Below are 20,731 nucleotides of genomic sequence, written 5' to 3'. Positions count from 1 at the left end.
CCTCATGGTAGTTTACATTCTTGTTGATGAAGCACTTAAACCTGTTATTTGGAATGCTACTTCTTGTGAATAACAGCTGGAGACCATGCCAATACATGCTGATATCACAGGGATACCCAGTCCCCACTAAAGCCCAGACTGTGAGCTTTACAGTAGTCATTTAACCATATTTATAATTTTCTCATATACAGCAACCTAGTTTTCTCATGTTTTAGACAACAGAACATCTTGAACAATATTGCACTTTCTGTTGTACCCCCCCCCCCCACACGCACACACACTCTGGATATGTACAGAGCCATAACTGTTTTCCATTTCAGAATCAGCCAGTCTGTCTCTGCATGGAGAAGGACATCCATTCTCTTTTCCATGCAGCTCTTACCATAAGTAGAGCCAGATCCAGCAGTAGGTGGCATAGGCAGTCACCTTGGGTCCTGTGGACAGGAAGGGGCCCACTCTAGTCAGGAGGCTTAAACATTTATTTTAATAATATATTAAAAAAAATAACTTTTTACACCATGGTGGTGGCATCTTTTCCTTTAATGAGAACCATGTGTGTGTCGCACACATGTCACCCTGGAAGTAAACACATTTACACTTCCATGTGGAATTTAAACTAATCCATTCTGTTAAGTGAAAAGATAAGAGTACGTATGTGTAATTTAACCTAGACAGAAAGCCAGAGAGAAAGTGTGTGCGTGTACATATGTATGTGTATGTGAGTCTCTGTAATTTAAACGAGCCATTCCATTTCTGTACGAGAGAAAGAGAGACAGTGTGTGTGTGTGTGTGTGTGTGTGTGTGTGTGTGTGTGTGTGTGTGTGTGTGTGTGTGTGTGTAATTTAAACTAGCGGTTCAGTTCTGTATGAGAGAGAAAGTGTGTGCAAGCAATTTAAACTAGAGAGAAAGTGTGTGTGTGTGTGTGTGTGTGTGTGTGTGTGTGTGTGTGTGTGTGTGTGTGTGTGTGTGTGTGTGTGTGTGTGTGTGTGTGTGTGTGTGTGTGTGTGTGTGTGTGTGTGTGTGTGCGAAATTTAAACTAGCCATTCTTTCCTGTATGAGAAAGAAGGTGTGAGTTGCTGTGTGAGAGAGTATGTGTGTGTATGTGTGTGTTGCTGTTTGAGAGTAGAGAGAAGATAGGTGTGTGTGGATGTGGGTGTGTTTTTAACATACCGTTCAACTGTCCAGATTTAGCCTCATAGTTTTGGTCTGTTTCTCATAAAATTTGTGTTTTTCTGGCAATTCATGGAGGACTGAAGTACCTAAATAATGATATATGTATGAGTTTCAGACTTCATAGCCTTTAGGACATGCATGCCAACACAAATCCTGTTATTCTAGCAACTTTCTAAGTTAAAAAGAGCAATATTTAAAACCTGTTCCTATTTTTGGGCCATTGTATCCCCATTATTTTAGGCTTTGCCCAGATTTCTTCACTAAGAGGTTGAGAGGTATGCATACCTCTCAACTGTCCAGATTTTTGCCTCGTATTTTTGGTCTATTTCTCATAAATTTTCTGGTTTTCTGGCAAATCACTAAAGATTGAAATAAGTAAATGTCATACATTTGAGTTTCAGACTTCATTTCCTTCAGAAAATGCATGCTAAGAGAAATCCTGTTATTCTAGCAACTTTCTAAGTCTAGAAGAGCAATATTTAAAATCTATCCCTATTTTTGGGTCTTTGTCCCCCCATTATTTTAGACTTTGTCCAGATTTCTTGTGCTAAGAGGTTGAGTAGTATGGAGGTATGGTATGTAATGCCCTAGCTTGGAGGGTTGGCAGGTTAGTCAATTAACTTGATCAGGCTTCACAAGCCTGAATCCTCTATACCAGCTACCGGACTGCTGAAGGAATTGTGTGTTTCAGTGGAGACAAGAGCCTGAATCCTCTACACCAACTACCAGAATGCTGACGGAATTGTGAGTTTGAGTTTCAGTACATTTTCAGGGAATAACGAGTTTCAGTGTGTTTTTATAGAGTTGTGAGTTTCAAGAGAAGAGAAGTTTAATGTTGTTCATGTTAAGTCTGTTTTCAGTGTGCAACTGTTTTGTTTAGCAAATGGCAATCACTTTTTGTGCTGTAGAATTTGAAAGCAGTGTTAGTAGCATAATTGCTTTGGTGCAGATGGCTGTGAATTCTATTCTCGCACCATGCAGATGGAGTGCTAGTATAGCAGTGCCCTTTCAATTGCTGAATATTTGGCTCATTTTAAGGGGGATAAGTCTTCTGCCCTCCTTTGTATGAGATGCCTAGTAATTATGAACTTGTATGTTAGTTATTCCCTATCGCAATATTACCAGCTTATCAACTTATTTTTTTAATGTTACATAGGCAATTCATTCTTCAAGGGCAGCAAGCATTGAATTTGTAGATGAAACACTGAAATGTAAAGTTGTGTGCCAGAAGCAACCTCTTCATTAGTTACAGATCTCTTTAATGTTAAATTATTCGGATGACTTTTAAATTTGCAGAGATTGTGCTTATTAACTGATATTGGTGGGCTGCAATGATAAATGTCTGAGTGGCCTTTTATGATTGAAATTTTCTGAAATGGGTAGTTTTGTCATTATTGGTTCATACATTTTGTTTCATTAATCACTGGAAGAATGTTCAGAACTACAAATTTAAAATACATTCTAACAAGTGGTGTTTGAATATAATTTAATACAATCAGGAAGGTGAATCAAAGAACACATACATGTATGCAAGACCCTAAAATGTGTGCAAGGAGCCTATGGTTTAAAACAGCCCAAAGGTAAACTTAATCCTGCACTGGCCAGATGCATTTTCTTTGAATGTGGGTTTTAATGCCATTTCAATGAAAGTGAGTTTCAGGAGCAGATACATTTACTATTCATGCTAAGTCTGTTTTCATTGCGAGACTGTATTGATTGTTTAGCAAATGGCTATTAGTGTTTGTGCTATTTTATTTCAATATCTGTAATCATTATAGAAGTAAATAAGAAAGTATGCACACTGACAGGTTTGAACAATGTTTATGGTTACTGGAGAGAAAGAGCCAAGTAATGGAACACTGGAATGGCTGGGGAGGGGGCTGCTGCGGGGGAGTAGGGGGTTGCTGCAGAAGAGGCTGCTCTTGGAGTGCCATGATTTATTACCCTGCCTAGGTCCCCATTTGACTTTGATCTGGCTCTGACCATAAGTATCAAATTCCTGTCTCTATCTCAGTTACATTGTTAGCCTTCCAGTACTCCTTCCCATTTCTACACACAGAATGATTTATTTCTGCATCAAAAAGATGTTTTCTTTTCTGTTAGGATGTTCTGTCACCCTTCTCTGCTTCTCCTTTGTGGAGGTTCCTAGTGTTTGCTTTAGTCTTTACTTTCATTTGAGATTCCCATCTGTGTCACAACAGTATAACAAATGAGGGGCGTGGCAACAGTGACTTGAGTGTGACTTTTAAGTTTTTTGCCCATTTTGCCCTCTTCTCCATCCCTTGCTGTTTGTTATTACATACAACATATATGTATTAACTGTTCTTTTTCATCCTGTGCATAGCTTAAAATAATGTGCTGTCAATATTTTATTATTGTATTACTCTTCCTTGCACTACAGATGTGCAGACTGATTGTCACACTGAGCCAGAGGTGTGGCTCATTTCACTTGCCTCCCATCCCGATTCCCAACATTTGTAATCTCTAATACTGGTGATGCAAACAGTAATACTAGATACAGAACTGCTGCTTTGTTTTCAGAAAGACTATTTTTAAAGGACTCTAATAGTTTACTTTTGTCTGCTGTATAGAACAATGTTAGGAAGCAATAAACAGTTAACTTTTGGACTCATTTCTCTTTATGCTGTATACTTCTCAACTGTCCCTGATTTTCAGGGGCATTCCTGATTTTGACTCAAAATTGTTTAGCCCTGTCACTTTTAATTTCTTGTAATACTGGTAAGTTATACTTAATAAATCATGGCTTTAATTAGACTTCTTTTACTTCAAAAAATGTATATTCATTTGCATTCTCATTTTTCTGTCAACATTTCGAGTTCAAAGTATTAATATTTAAAAAGTGTCCCCAGTTGTCCCTGATTGGCATAAGGAATATTTAGAGTTTGGCATTTAGCACAGAGGACTAAAGCTAGAACGTGTCATTGAGCTGCTGCCTGTGGCAAGGGTGCAAGGTTTGAATCTTTCGATCTTCATTTTTCTGTTGTTTGAAATTGAGCTTGTCATTTAATGAAACAGTGCTTTGATGTAATTGGGAACTTTGGCTCAGTTCATTAATGGTCTCCTGCACTGCATGTCTAGTAACTGTGAACCCGCTACCATCCAAGGCTAACATAATGGTTAAGATGTTTATCTTGTAGACACAAAGTACAATGTTTGATTCTTACTTTTGCTCACTCTCTTGTTATTGACTAGGCATGTAATGGTATGCAGAATGATTGCCTAGTGTTTCCCTATAACCTTATTATTTCTGGATTTGTCCTTATTCAGGTGAGAGTTAATATATGCTAAGTTCACCAGCACAAAGAGGACAAGAAGTCACTTAAAACTGTTGGACTTACGTGGATTCCGATAAAGATATTCACCTTATTTAAAATAATTTTTTACATTTTACCTTTGCACCACAGAATGAGATTGGGGAGTTGATATAATGGTTAAGGTGTTTATCTCACAAAATCGACTTGCAAGGGTTGATTCTCACCTTTGTAAGGGAAATTGGCTAGGGTGAAAATGCCCCACAAGGGAAGCTAGCCTAGTACTTACCCATAAACCTATGTGGTGCATAAACTGCTGAACAGCACCTCTGATGCATAATGTTTTCCTCTGCTGTTCCTGTATGAAAAGTAGCTTTTAAAAAATTTAGTTTCCATGCAATGATGTCACTGAGGAAAAACTTAGACTCCTTGACATAATCTTTTCTCAAGCCAGCATTCGATTTCTCTTTCTCTTATATTTTCTAAATGGCACCTGTTCCTCATTGTGGCTTGCCTGACTGGTCTGTTTTGGACTCATAGCCGACCTTAGGCATAGGCCAACTGGGCAGCTGCCTAGGGCGCCACTCTAGCAGGGGCAGTTTTCCAGTAATCTATATAGTATAGATAGACCAGGATGGGGGTATCGGGTGGTGTTGGGGGGCACTGTGGACATCTGCCTAGGGCACCAGTTGACCAAAGGCCAGTCCTGCTTGGACTTAAAGATAATGTGTTCAATAGGCTCAACAGCCCTGGCAACCACGACTATACCACAACAACTTTGACAGCAAAAAGTTTTTTTTGTTGAGTTACAAATAGATTGTGACAATGTATGTGGAATTCTGTAATGTTTCAAACTATAAGCAGTAGTCTGTAATGCATTACCGATTTGTAGTGTATGTGGAAGAGTATAAAACCATAAATCTTAATGGCAAGTTAAGTGATGGGGGCTCTAGATCATGGAGTGACAGATGTACACTTACTTGATTGAGAGTGGTGAGACTTGCCATATCTATTTTTCTTATATTCTTTTCCTCTCTGTATCTACCTCCCCATCTGTTTTGAGTCCATTTATTCCCCTATACTAGGTATCACCCTACTTCTTTTTAAAACATATGCTGGTGTGCAGTGATTAGCCTAGGTCAAGTTCTTGCTACTGTTAATTGAGAGGTCCATGTAGGCTTAGGACCACATGTTGCCATTATTACATTAAGGCTGCTCCAGCTAGGAGCATGACAAGTCTTACTACCCTTCAAATGTGATTTTACACTCCCATCTCTACTGATCATATCATTCCAGTATAAAAGGCCTGCATCTGTAATTTGTGGTGACTGTGTAGAAACAAATGAATATTAGATAATTCTTTCTGGATATTCCATCTTAGATCAACAGTACCAGCAGCATATAGTAATCAAACTGGGGTATGGTGCCATAGGTAAATGTGTAATAAAATGAGTAACAACAGGACCCCTGCATAATGCCCCCCCCCCCAAACACACACACATAAACTTGTATAACCATGTATTTTGCCCTTTTAAGTTGATAACTTACTGTAAAAGCTGAACACTGCAGAATGTGCAGTTGCCTTTGTTGGGTAAGAAGTAGGTGAAAATGCAGGCCTCTCCTTACTGAATGTAGAAAACTGAATCTTAGAAGTGCTATCAGGTATACACACCTTCTTAAAAAAAGCAACAGAAACACTGCTCAGTCAACATAAACTGCTTACCTATCCATACTGCTTTTAGTAAATATGAAAAGTTTAGTGCAGACGCTGCTTAAAATTATATTGGTGAGTATGAAATGTACTGAACAGACATCATCAGGATCAAAATTATGTAATCTGGATTCACTCTAAAAAATATTATCAATAAATCACTTATAAGAGAGAGACAGATAGAGAGGGGGTGGCACCCCTTCACCCATTACTTTTATACCTATTGACATCAGTTTATAAACACAGTGAGTGGTGGTGATAAAGGGGTGCAGACTCTCCTACGTTCTCACAAAGCAGAAATTATAGAACTTCTTCCATTTTGTTTTTATCTAGTGCAAGCAAATGGTGTAATTTCATCGTGTCTGTGCTTTACTACAGACTGAATGACTACAAAACTTGACTGATGTACCTTCACTGCTTGCGCTCTCATTGTTAATTTTTTAATGGTAATCTTAAATGGTTCTGTGTGACTTCTTTATACCAGTTTGGTGCATTTTAGCCTTGCCATTAGGTATATGGCTTTATTTTAATGAAACAGGCAGCAAAAGAAAATACACATACAAGTAAACAGTGAGAATATTGCTAAAGTTTTTATCTAAAGCATTTTGTATTATTTATTTACTAATAACATTCTTCATTAAGTATTATTCTTATAAGTTAGTTAATAAGGCTGCTTCACAAAAGACTTTCTACAGAACTTAACTATGAGTTTAAATTAAAAGTGCATTCTCTTCTGTAGAGGGACTATGCTCATTTAATGCAAAAAATAAAAATAAAAAAAGAGTTTTATTACACTTAGAAGACGGTAAGATGCACAATTGTTTTTTTGGCAATAAATTAGAAAATGCAACAAATAGCTAATAAACAGCAATTTAAAAAAAATAGTACAGCAGTACAGTTATTACTGTAAACCATAAGCTGAATCTTCAATGAAAGGCATTTCTAACAGTTCGTAAATGTATATGTATTTAACACTATAGATCCAATAATGCTCTGAACTGCTGTGTGTGCTGAGAAAGCTCCTTCGCCTTGGCTTCTAGTTCCTGTGTAGCAGCTGGGTTAGGGTACTGTGTGGCAGCTTTCTTTGTTGCCAGTGCCAAGTTTTTCAACAAACTGCAGAGGTGGCTGCTACTGCGAAGCACATCATTCCTCGTTTCTTTCCACTGTGCCTCATGGCAGATTGCATCAATCAGCTTCTGCCCAACCATGATGATAAGCTTACTCTGTGTAATGAATGTCTCTGGAGGCTGGTTGCTACTGATCCCAGTGCAGAATCCATTGATGGCTTTCTGGAGGGCACCCAGGTACAGCTTATAGTGGGCAACATGGTATTCCTTAGGCTCTGGATCATTCTGACTCACTACGGTAGAACTTTTTGTGGTTCCAGCAGCCTGGAAGAGAGCAAGATAATCATTAAATATATAGAACATGATCTACTTTCATTCAGCATTCTGCAATTTTTGCAAGCATCTCAGAGAATCAGTCTTATAATTTTCTTAATGCAGAACTAAGACACTGCAGTCTGCAATGCAAAATATGAGTTTCCATACAGACATAATTACTGTTTAAATTTCTGATACATTATTTATGCCTTTAAGACAATTAAATATATCTGTGGAACTCAATATACCACCCAAGTCAGGAAGTTTTACACTAACTGTAACTAGCATTTTTTATTCCTACATTTCCTTCTACACGTCCCTACCATATAACCTAAAATCAGAACTGCAAAATAATGATTATCTGCATAGCACTCCAGTATTTTAAATAACTGGTGCAATGCTGAAAATGTAAAGCTGCTGATGTCCTCACTGTGTCAGCACTCAGATTTCCATATCTTCTGACCTAATCTGTTTTGTATAAAACCTGTTTGAGAATAATGACAAAAAATCAATCCATTTTCTAAACTCCTTGTCATGGTAAGGGATGCAGTGGTAGCAAGCTGAGCAGACAGATAGGACTTCTCTATCCCCATGAACAATTTCCATCCCTTACTTTGGGATCCCTTGAGGTTTTCAGACCACTTTAGAGCTATAATCTCTCCAACATGCCCTGGGTTTTCCTGTTGCATGTCCTGTGGAAGGCAGTCAGGGTGCATCTTCCTTAAACTGCTTCCTTTTGATCCAGAGCAGCAGTGGCTCTACATCAAGATCCCCCGGATTGCTAATCTTCTCACTCTGTCATGGAGATTTATCCCAACAGTTGTGATGGGATGTCATCTGTGCTACTTGTTTATGCAATACCATCCTTTTGGTCACTATTCAGAGCTCATGACCATAGATGAGGACATGGCCATTGATCAGTAAACTGGAAGCTTTACAAGAAAACTTAGATTGTATGTTCCATGTAACATGTACATTTATTTGCAACAGAAGATTCACACATGCTTTGATCAAACATCTGACACAGACAGATCTTGTCTGCATGTCTTCTAATGCTTATATCCAAATTACCAGACATTCTTTTCTGATGATTCACCTGATGTATTTATGCAGAGAGTAATGGTTTACATATTTGCAATATGCATTTCACTAAAGTATCTTTCTCAGATCAGTTATTAGCTGTGACATAATGTACACAGTTGTAACTTACCTGTTCTGGATTATTTTTCAGTTCAGCACCTTGATGAATCCACTCAGATTTATGATGCAGTTCAGGCGAATAATTTCCTTTCTGTAACAGAACATTTTAATTAATAGCATTTTTGTGATTCACTATATTCTTTCAAGTTACAGTTTTCATACTCATCATGGCTATTTATGTCACACAGGGCAACCTAGTGCTGCCAAGTTCCACAGATCTTACAGTAGTACTAACCATAGCAGAAAAATAAAACATAGATACGGGAGATTCAAAGGAGGCGTCCTTGAGCTCTTGTGGGAAATGTGTGTACATGCTACTTCCCTGCAGATCTGATGGGATTTTTCTTATAGGTCTCCAAGAATCCCAACTTGTCAATAGCCTGGAGATGGGGCAGCTGAACAGATGACCGCAATGCAAGCTTGCTAGCTGTGAACAGTGCCCCATCTGCTGGAGATCTTGAAGGGAGTGGTAGTAAGGGAATCATTGGATAAGCACTGCATGGTGAAGCCCTAAGATGGGAGTGAGGCACACACCGTGAGTATGTGCTGGCATCCTGTCTGGATACACTACACACTGCCTCCTCAGAGGGAAATGAATTGAATAGGGCAACAAAAAAACTTTAACTGCTATAAGACTTGACACCTAGCCTTGACGACAGTATCATACTGCCCAAAGGTTTCTTCTCACGGGCCTTGAATGCGGGTCAGAAATAATCCAGGGGAGACTATTCAAACTTGCTCAACCCAGTAAATGAGGAGAGGCCCCTTGGAACAGTTGATGGTCAGACACAAGGAGCCAAAATTGTGAAAAAAAAAAGCTGTAGACTGATTGTTTTTGCTGTAGAGACACTTGTCCATGATCAGCAGGGCAGGGACAGGTAGTTAGGCAGGAAATGACAACTAACTTATAAATATATCAGCACGCTTTCCGGCATACAAGAGTAAATAGAGTGGAATGCATACAGTTGTTTTCTTTACATGGAATATAATGAGGCATGGGGGTTCAATATATTATTAACATTTTGAACTGTATTATACAAGTGATGTCACTTCCTTTGCACACCTGCAATCTGACATCCTTCCTTGCTGCTCTCTCACAGTACCTTTTTATCCTTTGGACACACAATATGAATACCCATGTATGTCCTTTATTTATTTATTATTACTATGACCTCCCTTACAGATGTCTATGCCTTTTCTGCATCACTGCATCCCTGATTAATTGTTCAACATTTTTTAATTTAATTTAGGTCGCTTGAGTTTATTTTACGGGCTGCATCTAAATTGGTCAGTTTTGATCAGTGCACTTCCCAGGAAACAAATATAAATAAAATAAAGCAAAACAAAATAATTCATTTTTCCAGTCCCAGCATTTTGTTCTTATCTTTCTGCATCTTTGTGTGTATCAGCTTTGTGTTCATAACTTTGCATTATCAGAAATTCGCACACTTTTTCTTCTAAAACTCATGTTAAGTCACTTTTTGAGGCAATGAAAAGGAGTGGTACCACACTTGTGGTACCTTACTGGTTACTGTCCTTTATTATGATCCAAAAGAAATGACAACCACACTGTTGATAAAACTGTGCACTGGATACAAAAACATAGAATATATAAAAAAATACCAGGCTCAGTACCACAGCAGTAAACACAGTCAATTGATGAAGCAGGATAAACAGGATAAAATCCAAAAGGCTTTTAAAGACAGCTTTATTAACAGACAGTACACGCTTTTGCGATCGTTCAGATCGCTTCCTCAGACCATATCTCAAACAGCACCTTACTACATATTTAAATACTTGATAACAATTAAAAGGAACCAATCAGCAACTAATACCTGTTAAACCTTATACATTAACTTTACAGTTAAAAGTATACAATTCAATTATCCATAAATATATATAAAAAAAGCATATAAAAAACATATAAGAAACAGTTCAAATGAAACATTAAAATATCACTTCTTAAGCTTTCTTTCTTTTAAGACAGGTTTGAGTGAAATGAAATCATTTAAGCCAACTCCCTTATGTGCTGATAATAACAAAATCCATTTCAGTTCCATCTGTTCAGTTTTGTTGACTAAATCACCTTTCCTAAGGCTTTCTTTGGCTACATCTTTAACCATAAATTTAAACCGATGGTTGTCTCCCTTCAAGTGCATATGTTTAGCTATAGCACTATACTGCAGCCCTTTCCGGGCACAATAATAGTGATCTCGTATCCGTTCCCTAAGGCGTCTATTAGTTTTTCCTATATAGTATGCTGAACAGCTTACGCATTGAGCTAAATATACTAAATCTTTTGATTCACAGGTTGCCTTTATTTTAAAGTTAAAGCATTTACCTGTCATTGGATGAAGAAAACTGTTACTCCTGCGTTATACTTACAAAATGCACAGCTGTTGCACTGAAAGGTTTTTATATGTTTTTTTTTTATATATATTTATGCATAATTGAGTTGTATACCTTTAACTGTAAATTTAATTTATAAGGTTTAACAGGTATTAGTTGCTGATTACTGTTTGTTAATAAAGCTGTCTTTACAAGCCTTTTGGATTTTATCCTGTTTATCCTGCTTCATCAATTGACTATGTTTACTGCTGTGGTACTGAGCCTGGTATTTTTTGATATATCTTTTCATGTGACTGGATTGTTTAGCCGGCCTTAGGCATAGGCCAACTAGGCGGCCGCGTAGGGCGCCGCTGTAGTAGGGGCGCTTTTCCAGTATTTATTTGGTGTAGGTAGACTAGGATGGGGGCACCAGGTGGTGTGATGGGGGGCGCCGTGGAGCCCTTTTGCCTAGGGCACCAACTGACCTAAGGCCGCTCCGTAACTCTGATCATTTGTGTCCTGTTGCCTAGTCAGTGTTATACCCCTGCTACCACACAACGATCTGTTCCACTTCATGTTTGTTCATTAACATATTGTGCTGTTCGGTGTCATATGCTTTAATAAAGTAAAGACAGGCACATTCGTTGTTCACATCTATGGCTAATTTTGTGGTTATTCAATCAAAGAACCAAGTTAGAGTTGGTTGGTATGACTGCCCTATCATGTATCTACATTACCTTGGATTCTATGGCCTAGCAGCTTACATATATTCAAAATCTCTTTCCTTTAGTGATCAGTCTGAGTCTTTCCCCACGAGGGTCACAAAAATAAGGACAGACATACACAATTGCCATTTCTGGTTTTAGTTTTGTGTCTTTATTTGTGAAATGGTATCACATTTATCTTGACTGAGTTTTCAGGAACCTTACCCAATTATCATAGTTTTTTAAAGTTTAATTGGTGATAGTGTCAGTTCTGCCCTCAGGTCTCTAAAACCACAGGATGAATTCAATCAAGCCCATCTGCCCTTTTTACCTTTCCTTTTTAAGTACAGACTAAAATACACCCTGCTTTTGGCTACAAGGCATACTCACTGGCCCAAGACTAGCCCAAGCAGTAAATGCCTGTGTAACGTAGACGTACCTCTGAGTGCCATCATGTGATCTGATTCACAGTTTCAATACTGATCTTGGAATGCAAACATTTCTTTAAATAGCCTTGCTCACATAAAATTAAGATGTTAGCATTTCATATTGTACCTTTTGTATGGTCTTGACCGTTTTCTTCACTTGCGGTAAAGCAGGAGCTTTGTCTTTAGCCAAGTCATCCTTTTTCTGAAAAAGAAGAGGTTTTATAATAAAAATAAAGCAAAGCTCATATTGTTTAATTTTAAAAATCAGGCATACTGTTCAGCAAGCATTATATCTTCATCACTAAATAGGCTAACAAATTAATGATGGACACGACCACTCATATATCTCATATGATTAATGTCCCTACACTAGCCACCTGCTTTATGATGGGAGATAGTCTAGCAGAGATTCAGTCTACTATATATGTTGGGGAATTATTATGTAGAGTTTCTAATGTGCTTCTTTGTTGAATTATTCCTTTTTCTTCTTCATAATTGGGGCAGGCATCATATTGTATGTAGGAGTGTATGCATCAGATGTATACATATTACAGACTCTTACAGTTCCCTTCCCTTATATGTCACTGTGTTTGCTCTGCCACTGTATTACCTCACATAGACAGACAAACACACACGTACACACAGTTAGTGGTATGACAGTCTTGTGATAGTATTGTCAGGTGCTGCTGTTAGAAAGAACACCACATGAACATGTATATAACTAAGACCTCAGAAATGCACACCTGCAAATTGTCATGTAAATTCTCTGCATGTTGCAGCAACCTCCTTGTTGGTTATTTAATGTAAAGGGGCTAAAGATCCCGGCTTAGAAAATTTTGGACAAAGGCCCCATGGAGGATTTGAAAACTGATATTTGTGTGTTTTCAGGCTTCCAGTGCTGTAGCTTTCATACTGTCATATTCTAATGACAACCATGTAAACAGCCTCTGTTATCCCACAGAAGGTTGTAGCTCGTTATTTTGTACAGTTTTTGTTTCTGAGGAAGAACAAGGCTCTGTAACTTAAAAACGCATGTCATTCCAGTCTGCACACCCATTACAGTCAGGTTCTTCAACGAGTTAAAGAGCATCCAGTGAAACAATACATTAGCAGGCCAAATGTGAAAGATAATAATTCTAAAAGCATTATATGTAATATTTCATTTACTACAACAGTAGCTCACTAGAGTCTGCTATGCATTTCACATGTGACCCATCCCTGGGATGTATATTAGATCTGGTATCCTTTACTCTTCAGACAGTTTCACTTCTTCCATTTATAATCCAGCAGGCTGACTGCAAGCTGAATAGCCTAACTATCAGGACACCCTCATTACTAGGTTCCTGTCCTTCCTCCACTTCAAGCAGCATACACCAGTGAATATCACTGTTCAGCTCGGTTGGTATCACACATGCTCTCTGTGTCCTGGAGAGGACTTAGAAAAATATTGGGGTATTACCTCCTAGAAATACGCGCCTGAATGGCCCATCCCATTTGCCTACCCCTCTTCCTAAGGTAGAGTGACTAGATCTATCCTGGCTGCTTCCACCTTAATGGATGCAATCAAAATCAAGACTTAGCAATAACAATGTTACGTTGATCTAAACTTTGGTTCCTACTCTTAACCTTTTGGTTGTCTGATTGTACTTTATGATATGCAATGCAAATATTCTTTACAGATCAGGAAAATGCTCACTACTTTAAAAGTGGAACATATAAAATACACAGGTATTCTTTATCAAGATACTTATTTCCACTGGATAAGAAGAAACTGAGAAGTTTTGGGACTTTTTGTAAATATATTACCCTTAAATTCAACTATTATAAAAAAATCATAAAACACAAATAGAGAACATGGAGTTTTATTCCATATATATGACATATTACCCCAGCATCTATCTATCTACTTTCTGGAAACCCACATCCCAACCTGGGTCCTATCCATAAGGCTGTCAATGATCCACCAACCTATATTTGACAGAATGCTACTTGTCTAAAACTGCTCTATCAGTATTAAATGTATCAGGAGGAAAACCCATTTGATTCATGGCTGATTAGTCTGTCTCAACCTGGTATTCTAACAGTTTCTGGAGCCTTTCTAAAAGGTACTATCCTTTGTATAGAAGTCATATTCCCTCAGTTATAAAACCCTGCTAACAAAGAGAAAACATTAACACTGGAGGTGGTGCCATGTTGTACCATGACAACCTCATCTGTTTACTACAAAAATATTCTGTTTCTTCAAAAATAATCTATTCTGGTACAAAATAATTCAAGAAACTAAAACTCCTCAGTAACCTGTCTATATAGTCTCCAGAGACACGTGATTCAGTTGCAGAGGAGTTCCTTCAATAGTTCACATCCTGTGTAAATGCCACACATACCATGCATACAAATAAATATGGGTGACCTAAATAAAATGCCTTGAAAAAATCGCTGTATGATTTTAGCCATCCATTTTTTACAGATTTATGGTCTCATTCAACAAGTAAACCCGAGAGTAAAGGCTGGGTGAATCATCTGGACATGATAGCACACTGGAATAAATACTCACAAATGCACTAAGCAAATCAAATCAAATTAGTGAGAATCAAGTCTGAGTGCATCAGTGACTTCTTGCACATTTATTGCTGGGGACATACAAAATCCAAAAGATGAAACAGTTTATTACTCCAGAAATAGAGGATCTTTGATGTTAAATGCTGGCCTTCAGTCAAGTTCTGTACTCTGTAAAAGGAATATATTATATCAGCTGTCACCTGGTGAATCTGTCTTTTATGTCAGTTCAGTCTGGCCATCAACCCATGTCGATTACCATTCATGAGATTGTTGTCCTCTAGAAATACTATCAGACCCCCCCCCCAAGATTCTGTCTATGATTATCCTTGACATTGCTGCTAAGCTAACTAAACTACTGTTTCCCCACATTTTTCCTACTCCCTCTCCTACACTACACTTATTGTCTTCCACTCTTTGAGCTATTTTACACTAGCCAGTGATCCATGTCAGGATGTTTGCCAACATAATGGCCAGATTTCTGAGGGCTCTGGGAGGTAGTCCATCTAGTCCCTATGCTATTTCCCTCCTAAGGCCAGACAATTCTTTTGAATATTTTCCCTTTCTATCCCAGTGTCTATTTACTGTTCTTCCTGTTGTGCACTGTGTACTACCCAGCATGTCATCCCCCATTGCTTTTAATTTTGAACACTGAAGAAAGTATTCAATCAGTAGCTCTGTGTTTTCCCAGCTTTCTATGATCTCCCCTCTTTGCTGAGACCTATAAGTTCTAACCCTTCCTTTCTTCCTTATGCTATGCATCTAAATAAAAATGGTTTCACTTCTTGATTTCATCTGCTAGCTGCCTTTCAACTCTCAGCTCTTCTGCCATCTCAGTCTTTATTGCCCTTCTGGTAGCTTCTTTGTATTGTGCTTTCTTCACCTTCACCATCCCCCTTTCCACTTTTTGTAGGCCCTATGTTTTTCCCTAATTACTACCCTCATATTATTATGTAGCCACATCAGTCTTCACCTCCTTTTTCCCCTCTTCCTCATACTCTTGTCCATAGCACTGACTTAGCTCTACTTAGCTCTACATCCCCATCCCATTCCTACAGCTTATTTGCTCCGTCTCCTAACTCATTCATGACCCTCTCCACCAGCATGTCATAATCTACTCTCCTAAAATCCAACATCATTTATTTGTATTATTACACAGCCTCTTCTACTGTGTGTTGCCTAACAGCACCTTAACCCAGACATTCATAATACTCTCTACAATGGTTAGGACCAGGTCCAGGATTGTATCCTTCTGATATGGTCCTGCACAGTTGGCTAAACCACTCATTGGCCAAGACGTCAGTCAAGTCCTGCTACTTCTCAGCTCTAGAGTTTGGAATCTCTCTTTCATTTTCTGGCAAAGTCAGGTCCACAAGAGTATACTCCTCTTATTCATATTGTATTCCTTCTCCCTTTCGGTCTCTCATCTTGCTGTCTTGTAACTGTATCAGTTTACCACCACTCCCCCATTCCTCTCCCTCAACTGTCATGGCACTTAACATAGGTTCTGACCAGGCCTGCTCCCTTGCCCTTTCTTGGTTTGGTGTTTTTCTTCCTTTCTGATGTCACAGTTGATGTCCTCCTTTATGGAAATTGGTACCCCATATCTCTTCTTCTATACCTTAGCTCATCCATAAACTGGTCCATGTTGTGGTTGTACCAGCAATGTTCACCCTCTCCTCCTCAACAACATCACTGCTTGTACCTCCTTCATTTTCCTACCCACACTCCATACATTGTAGTGTAATACCACTCAGCTCCTCCCGTGGGTTTATTACTCTCAAAAGCATCTTTCTGCGCTGAATTTAAGATGACATATTTCAGTCAATTCCTCCCTTTTTATTGTCTCATTTCATTCTGCTAATACTTAATCTCAGACTTTCTGCAATGTCGGTTATAAAACAGACTGAAAAGATGTACCCATTACTGAGCCATGGCTCCTGCAGTAAACCATGTATCTCATCCTTTTATCAGTCCAAACTCCAATTAATGTGATCCAGTCTGTTCTACTGTCTACTCATTATGAAATATAAAACTACTAAAGGAAGTAGACAGGAAGAATAACAGACGGCTATACCTATGGTGGGTTTATCAAAAATACATTAATCAAATGCAAACCTTAATTGGCAACCATATTATCAAAAACTGCATTCTAGCAAAATATTTTTTTCTGAACAGCAATGCCCCACCCCCATGCCCCATGAAAGAGACCGAGTCCCCTGCAACCCTGAAAGTATTACATTATTGCAACGTGGGGTGAGGAGACATCTTCCTTGCAGCCTTGCAGTGACCCATTCACAGAAACAGGAATTGTTGGTAATATGGCTGAAAATGTTGAGCTGTCTGGCTGCCCAGAAGGTTTGGTCTATGAAAAACTATCACGTTTCTTCTTGTAGTCCTGGGTTCAATTCCTCAGTTTCCACTTTCACAATCTGGTATGGAGTAAGTCCCTTGGTACAGTGCTCACAGGTCATCCTCTAAAAAGTTACTTTTGCTTTCTGGAATTACTTGTTGAATTAATTCATTTATAAAAAAAGAAGATAGAGTGACTCAATGTTAGAAATGATCTCACTGCAGCTTCTCATTTCCTTGTCCCTTTATTGAATTAAACTTTATCATTGTCCCTTAGTCAATAAATTTCAGAATCCTTCCGCCTTCTCTTTGAGGTAGCAGTTCCTAATGCCTGGTTTAAACTCTCAGCTTTCTTCTTCCTTTCTGTGCTCTTTCTCTTTTTCTTCAACTCCACCCCCAGATTCCCCATAGCATTACTGCACATCATTATCACATACCATTTGTATGCAATATACCACATCAGAACCAGATCCAAAGCTGCTTCATTTATTCACCATCCTTTTGTATGGTACTTTGTCAGATGTTTTGCTAAAGCATAACTAAACTGCATTCATAGCCTGTTTTCAGTAACACCCTGGTTAACCAGCCAAAGGAAGTATAGCTCTGTTAGGAACTTACTATACTTACAGATGTTCAAGTATATTCACTTTTTAACTGTAAATTCTGGGGAATTATCCTGACAAAGTTTTGCAGTTACCCCACCTGGCTCCAGCTGACTCCCTTATACCCAGGCATTAGGACATTATTGGTATAAAAAGCACATTGTCTAATGGCATATTCAGTTCTTTCTCACCCTGGATGGCCAAAAGAGTTACCAGAGTTAATAGAGCACAAAGTGACCTGGAGGACAATTTTTTCAGGGGTAAAGGTCCCAATCACAAGACACCAAGTTGCCTCTTTGGGTATTATGTGAGTCCTAAGAAAATGAGGTTCCCAGTGTGTGAATACAGAAGGAAGGTAGGAGACATTTGGAATAGGGTACCTACCCCAACCACATGATGCTCATAAAAAATACAGAGGAGATGCTGCAAGAGAATTGGAAGTGCAACAATGAATTTAATTACGTGGCAATTTCCTAACACAATTGTACTTTGCTCATTGTAGTAGTCACAGTTGCATTCATAACATGTGGGAAGACTCTCGAAGCTCAAAGACCTTTGTAGCTAGCAGTCCTTGTAAACTAGCTATGGTAAAATCTGCCATGACCCCAGAAGCAATATGTAGATGTAGCACTTTAAGAAGGTATGGACTGATGATGAGCTAGTTGCTTTCAAGAAGAACTAAGTGGTAGGTACTATAAGGTAAATTGTGTGACAGCAGTGACCTTAGCATAAAGGGCTCTAAAATGCCCAGAAATAGTTTTATCACCACCATGCAGAGATGCCAAGAATGTCTCCTTGGTTTACTATCAAATGAACGAAAATTACAACCGTGAACGGTGATTTCCGCAACGCATATCCTCGACTCATACATATTAAGTAGATCATAAGGTCGATGCAACAAGATCAACAGTGTTCTGTCGATATTAATGTTAGCAACTCTCATTGCCAACCATGCTTCGAGTCCCTGCCTTGTGTACGTCCCTCTGAATGGACGTACAGATAAACGTTGACATTCCGACTGTCGCTCCTACCATGTTCGAGGAGGAAGCTGTCGTGCAACTGAATGTCAACATTTTGACTGTAAACCATGTCTCCTCATCTGTTTGGGGTACTGTAGGAGAGGGTTCTATCCAGCTGCAGTCTTTTATGGTGTTATGCAGGTATGTTGCATGCTTTTTTTGAGGCCCACCTTATCACACCATTGATATTCTTCTTACATTAATGTGTTGTGTGATTCTTACCACCCACATCACTGATTACTGTGCCCCACATGCAGCCCCCCATGGAGGCTGATGGGTGCTTCCCCTTCTCAAACATGCATCACTCATTGGTCCTGAGTGATTTTAGCAGAACTTCATTAATGCCAGGGCTGAACTTGTTTTTACTCTGCTGTTTTCCACCTCTGGAGTATGTGTGCACACATAGGAAGTGAGCAGACCATGTTATTAGACTGGTGAAGTGTGGGTAAAGTGAGGTATCACTGAAACACACATACTGTCCTAGCTATTCAGCAAATGGCAGGGTTGGACAGGAACAGGTAGATGTTGGGGAACAAAGATATGGTGGACACTGGGATATACTAGTAGTTAGCAAGGTGTGTAGTGGTAAGGGCAAAGCTGTGAAGCCATATGGCTGGGATAAGTAAGACTCAGGGAATCTACTGGGAACCGAAAGAGATGGGTGGTTCCTTGACAACAGGCCTACATGCTCGCATGAGCACATGGGTGGCACACTGGACAAAAATACAATGCCAGGGGTAATGTGTTGGATATCCCCAGCAGGAATACCCATGGCAGAAGAGCACATCATGTGAAGGGTATACAGGAAGGGGGAAGGAGCAGTCTGTAAGTTGTTCACAGCTCTCCGCAACTTGTCTGCCTGGAACCAAGCACAGGCACACAAGTACATGGCAGTGGTGCAATATAACCTAGGGCAGACTGGAGAGGGAGAGGTGACAGGGAGCTGCCATCACTGTGATGCAGTTGCAAGACTAAAGGTATATAACCAATAAATTCTATTGCTGCTAGTACATATTGCAGGCAAGCATATTACTAAAACCAAATGTTACAGTACCTACATTACTGTAATGAGAAACTATTAACAAGTTAATATTCACATTGATATGATACTGCTGCAGTACCACTTACTGTAGTCCCCTGGACTCTGTCCTGGGTAATTTTTGCTTCTATGCTTCCAGATAGTGCAGCAGTCTGCTCAAATACATCTGCTGTGCATTTTGGAGACTAACATGAGAGCTCAGCCTTAAAAGTCACAAATAAATATTAGTTTACACAGCATATATGCTAATAAGGCTAGACTTTCCCCCTTCTACGAAACTATTGTAGGAGCAGTCTGTAAGTTGTTCACAGCTTCCTATATTCACCACATAATCTTCCTATATTCACTCCTTTCACCACTATCCCTCTCTCACCTCTCCTTTCTTCTCTCTGTCCTCTCCCCATAATTCCATCTAAAAAAATGCTTTATTTTCTGTACATAATGTTCATATTTTCATAGGTTCATAGGTTTATACTAGGCTATCTGCCCTAAGGCATTTATAAGCCTAGCCCAAATTATTGTGGCTTACGCCACCCCTTATATGAAAAAATACTGTGCCCATTAGTTTGTTGTGCCTCTGTCCAGCAGTGACCCAGAGATGATTCCCGGGGTAAACCTACGATCTCCCATCCACAGGTCTAGATTTCTCTTGAACAGAGTCAGCGAGGTGCTCTGCCTCACATGGACCGGGATTTTATTCCACAGCATAGGGAGTCTCTGAGTGATAAATCTATCCCTCCAGCACGTCCTATTTATATCCGTGCTAAGGTTTAAGTCGCTTGCTCTAGTGGTTTTGGTGGATTTGGATTTTTGAGGTGGAGCATGTCCATTAATTCCGGGTTGGACATGGCCTTGTATGTCAGGCACATGTCACCTCTGAGCAGACGGTATGCGACTGAATAGAGCTGGAGTTTCTTCAATCTGGCAGCATATGACAGATTTTGGAGTCCCTTTATCCTTTTGGT

At 39.1% G+C, this 20,731-nt stretch overlaps 1 protein-coding gene across 2 annotated transcripts in view; it reads right to left on the bottom strand.

Annotated features, from left to right (window-relative positions):
• Positions 1-6,739: 6,739 nt before the first annotated feature.
• CASS4 (Cas scaffold protein family member 4) overlaps positions 6,740-20,731 on the bottom strand; it is a 340,933-nt gene continuing 326,941 nt past the window's right edge. For both annotated transcript variants that reach the window (XM_044090045.1, XM_044090046.1), the window contains exons 5-7: positions 12,326-12,400; positions 8,749-8,829; positions 6,740-7,547 (exon numbers count right to left, since the gene is read on the bottom strand). In XM_044090045.1, the coding sequence (XP_043945980.1) occupies positions 7,131-7,547; positions 8,749-8,829; positions 12,326-12,400 (573 nt within the window). In that variant the 3' untranslated portion in view covers positions 6,740-7,130. The remainder of the gene's footprint in view (positions 7,548-8,748; positions 8,830-12,325; positions 12,401-20,731) is intronic.

This window comes from Protopterus annectens, chromosome 12.part0, assembly GCF_019279795.1.
Source record: "Protopterus annectens isolate FY-2018-M chromosome 12.part0, PAN1.0, whole genome shotgun sequence".
Taxonomy (NCBI): Eukaryota; Metazoa; Chordata; order Ceratodontiformes; family Protopteridae; genus Protopterus; species Protopterus annectens.
This window is presented reverse-complemented; position numbering and strand designations above follow the sequence as displayed.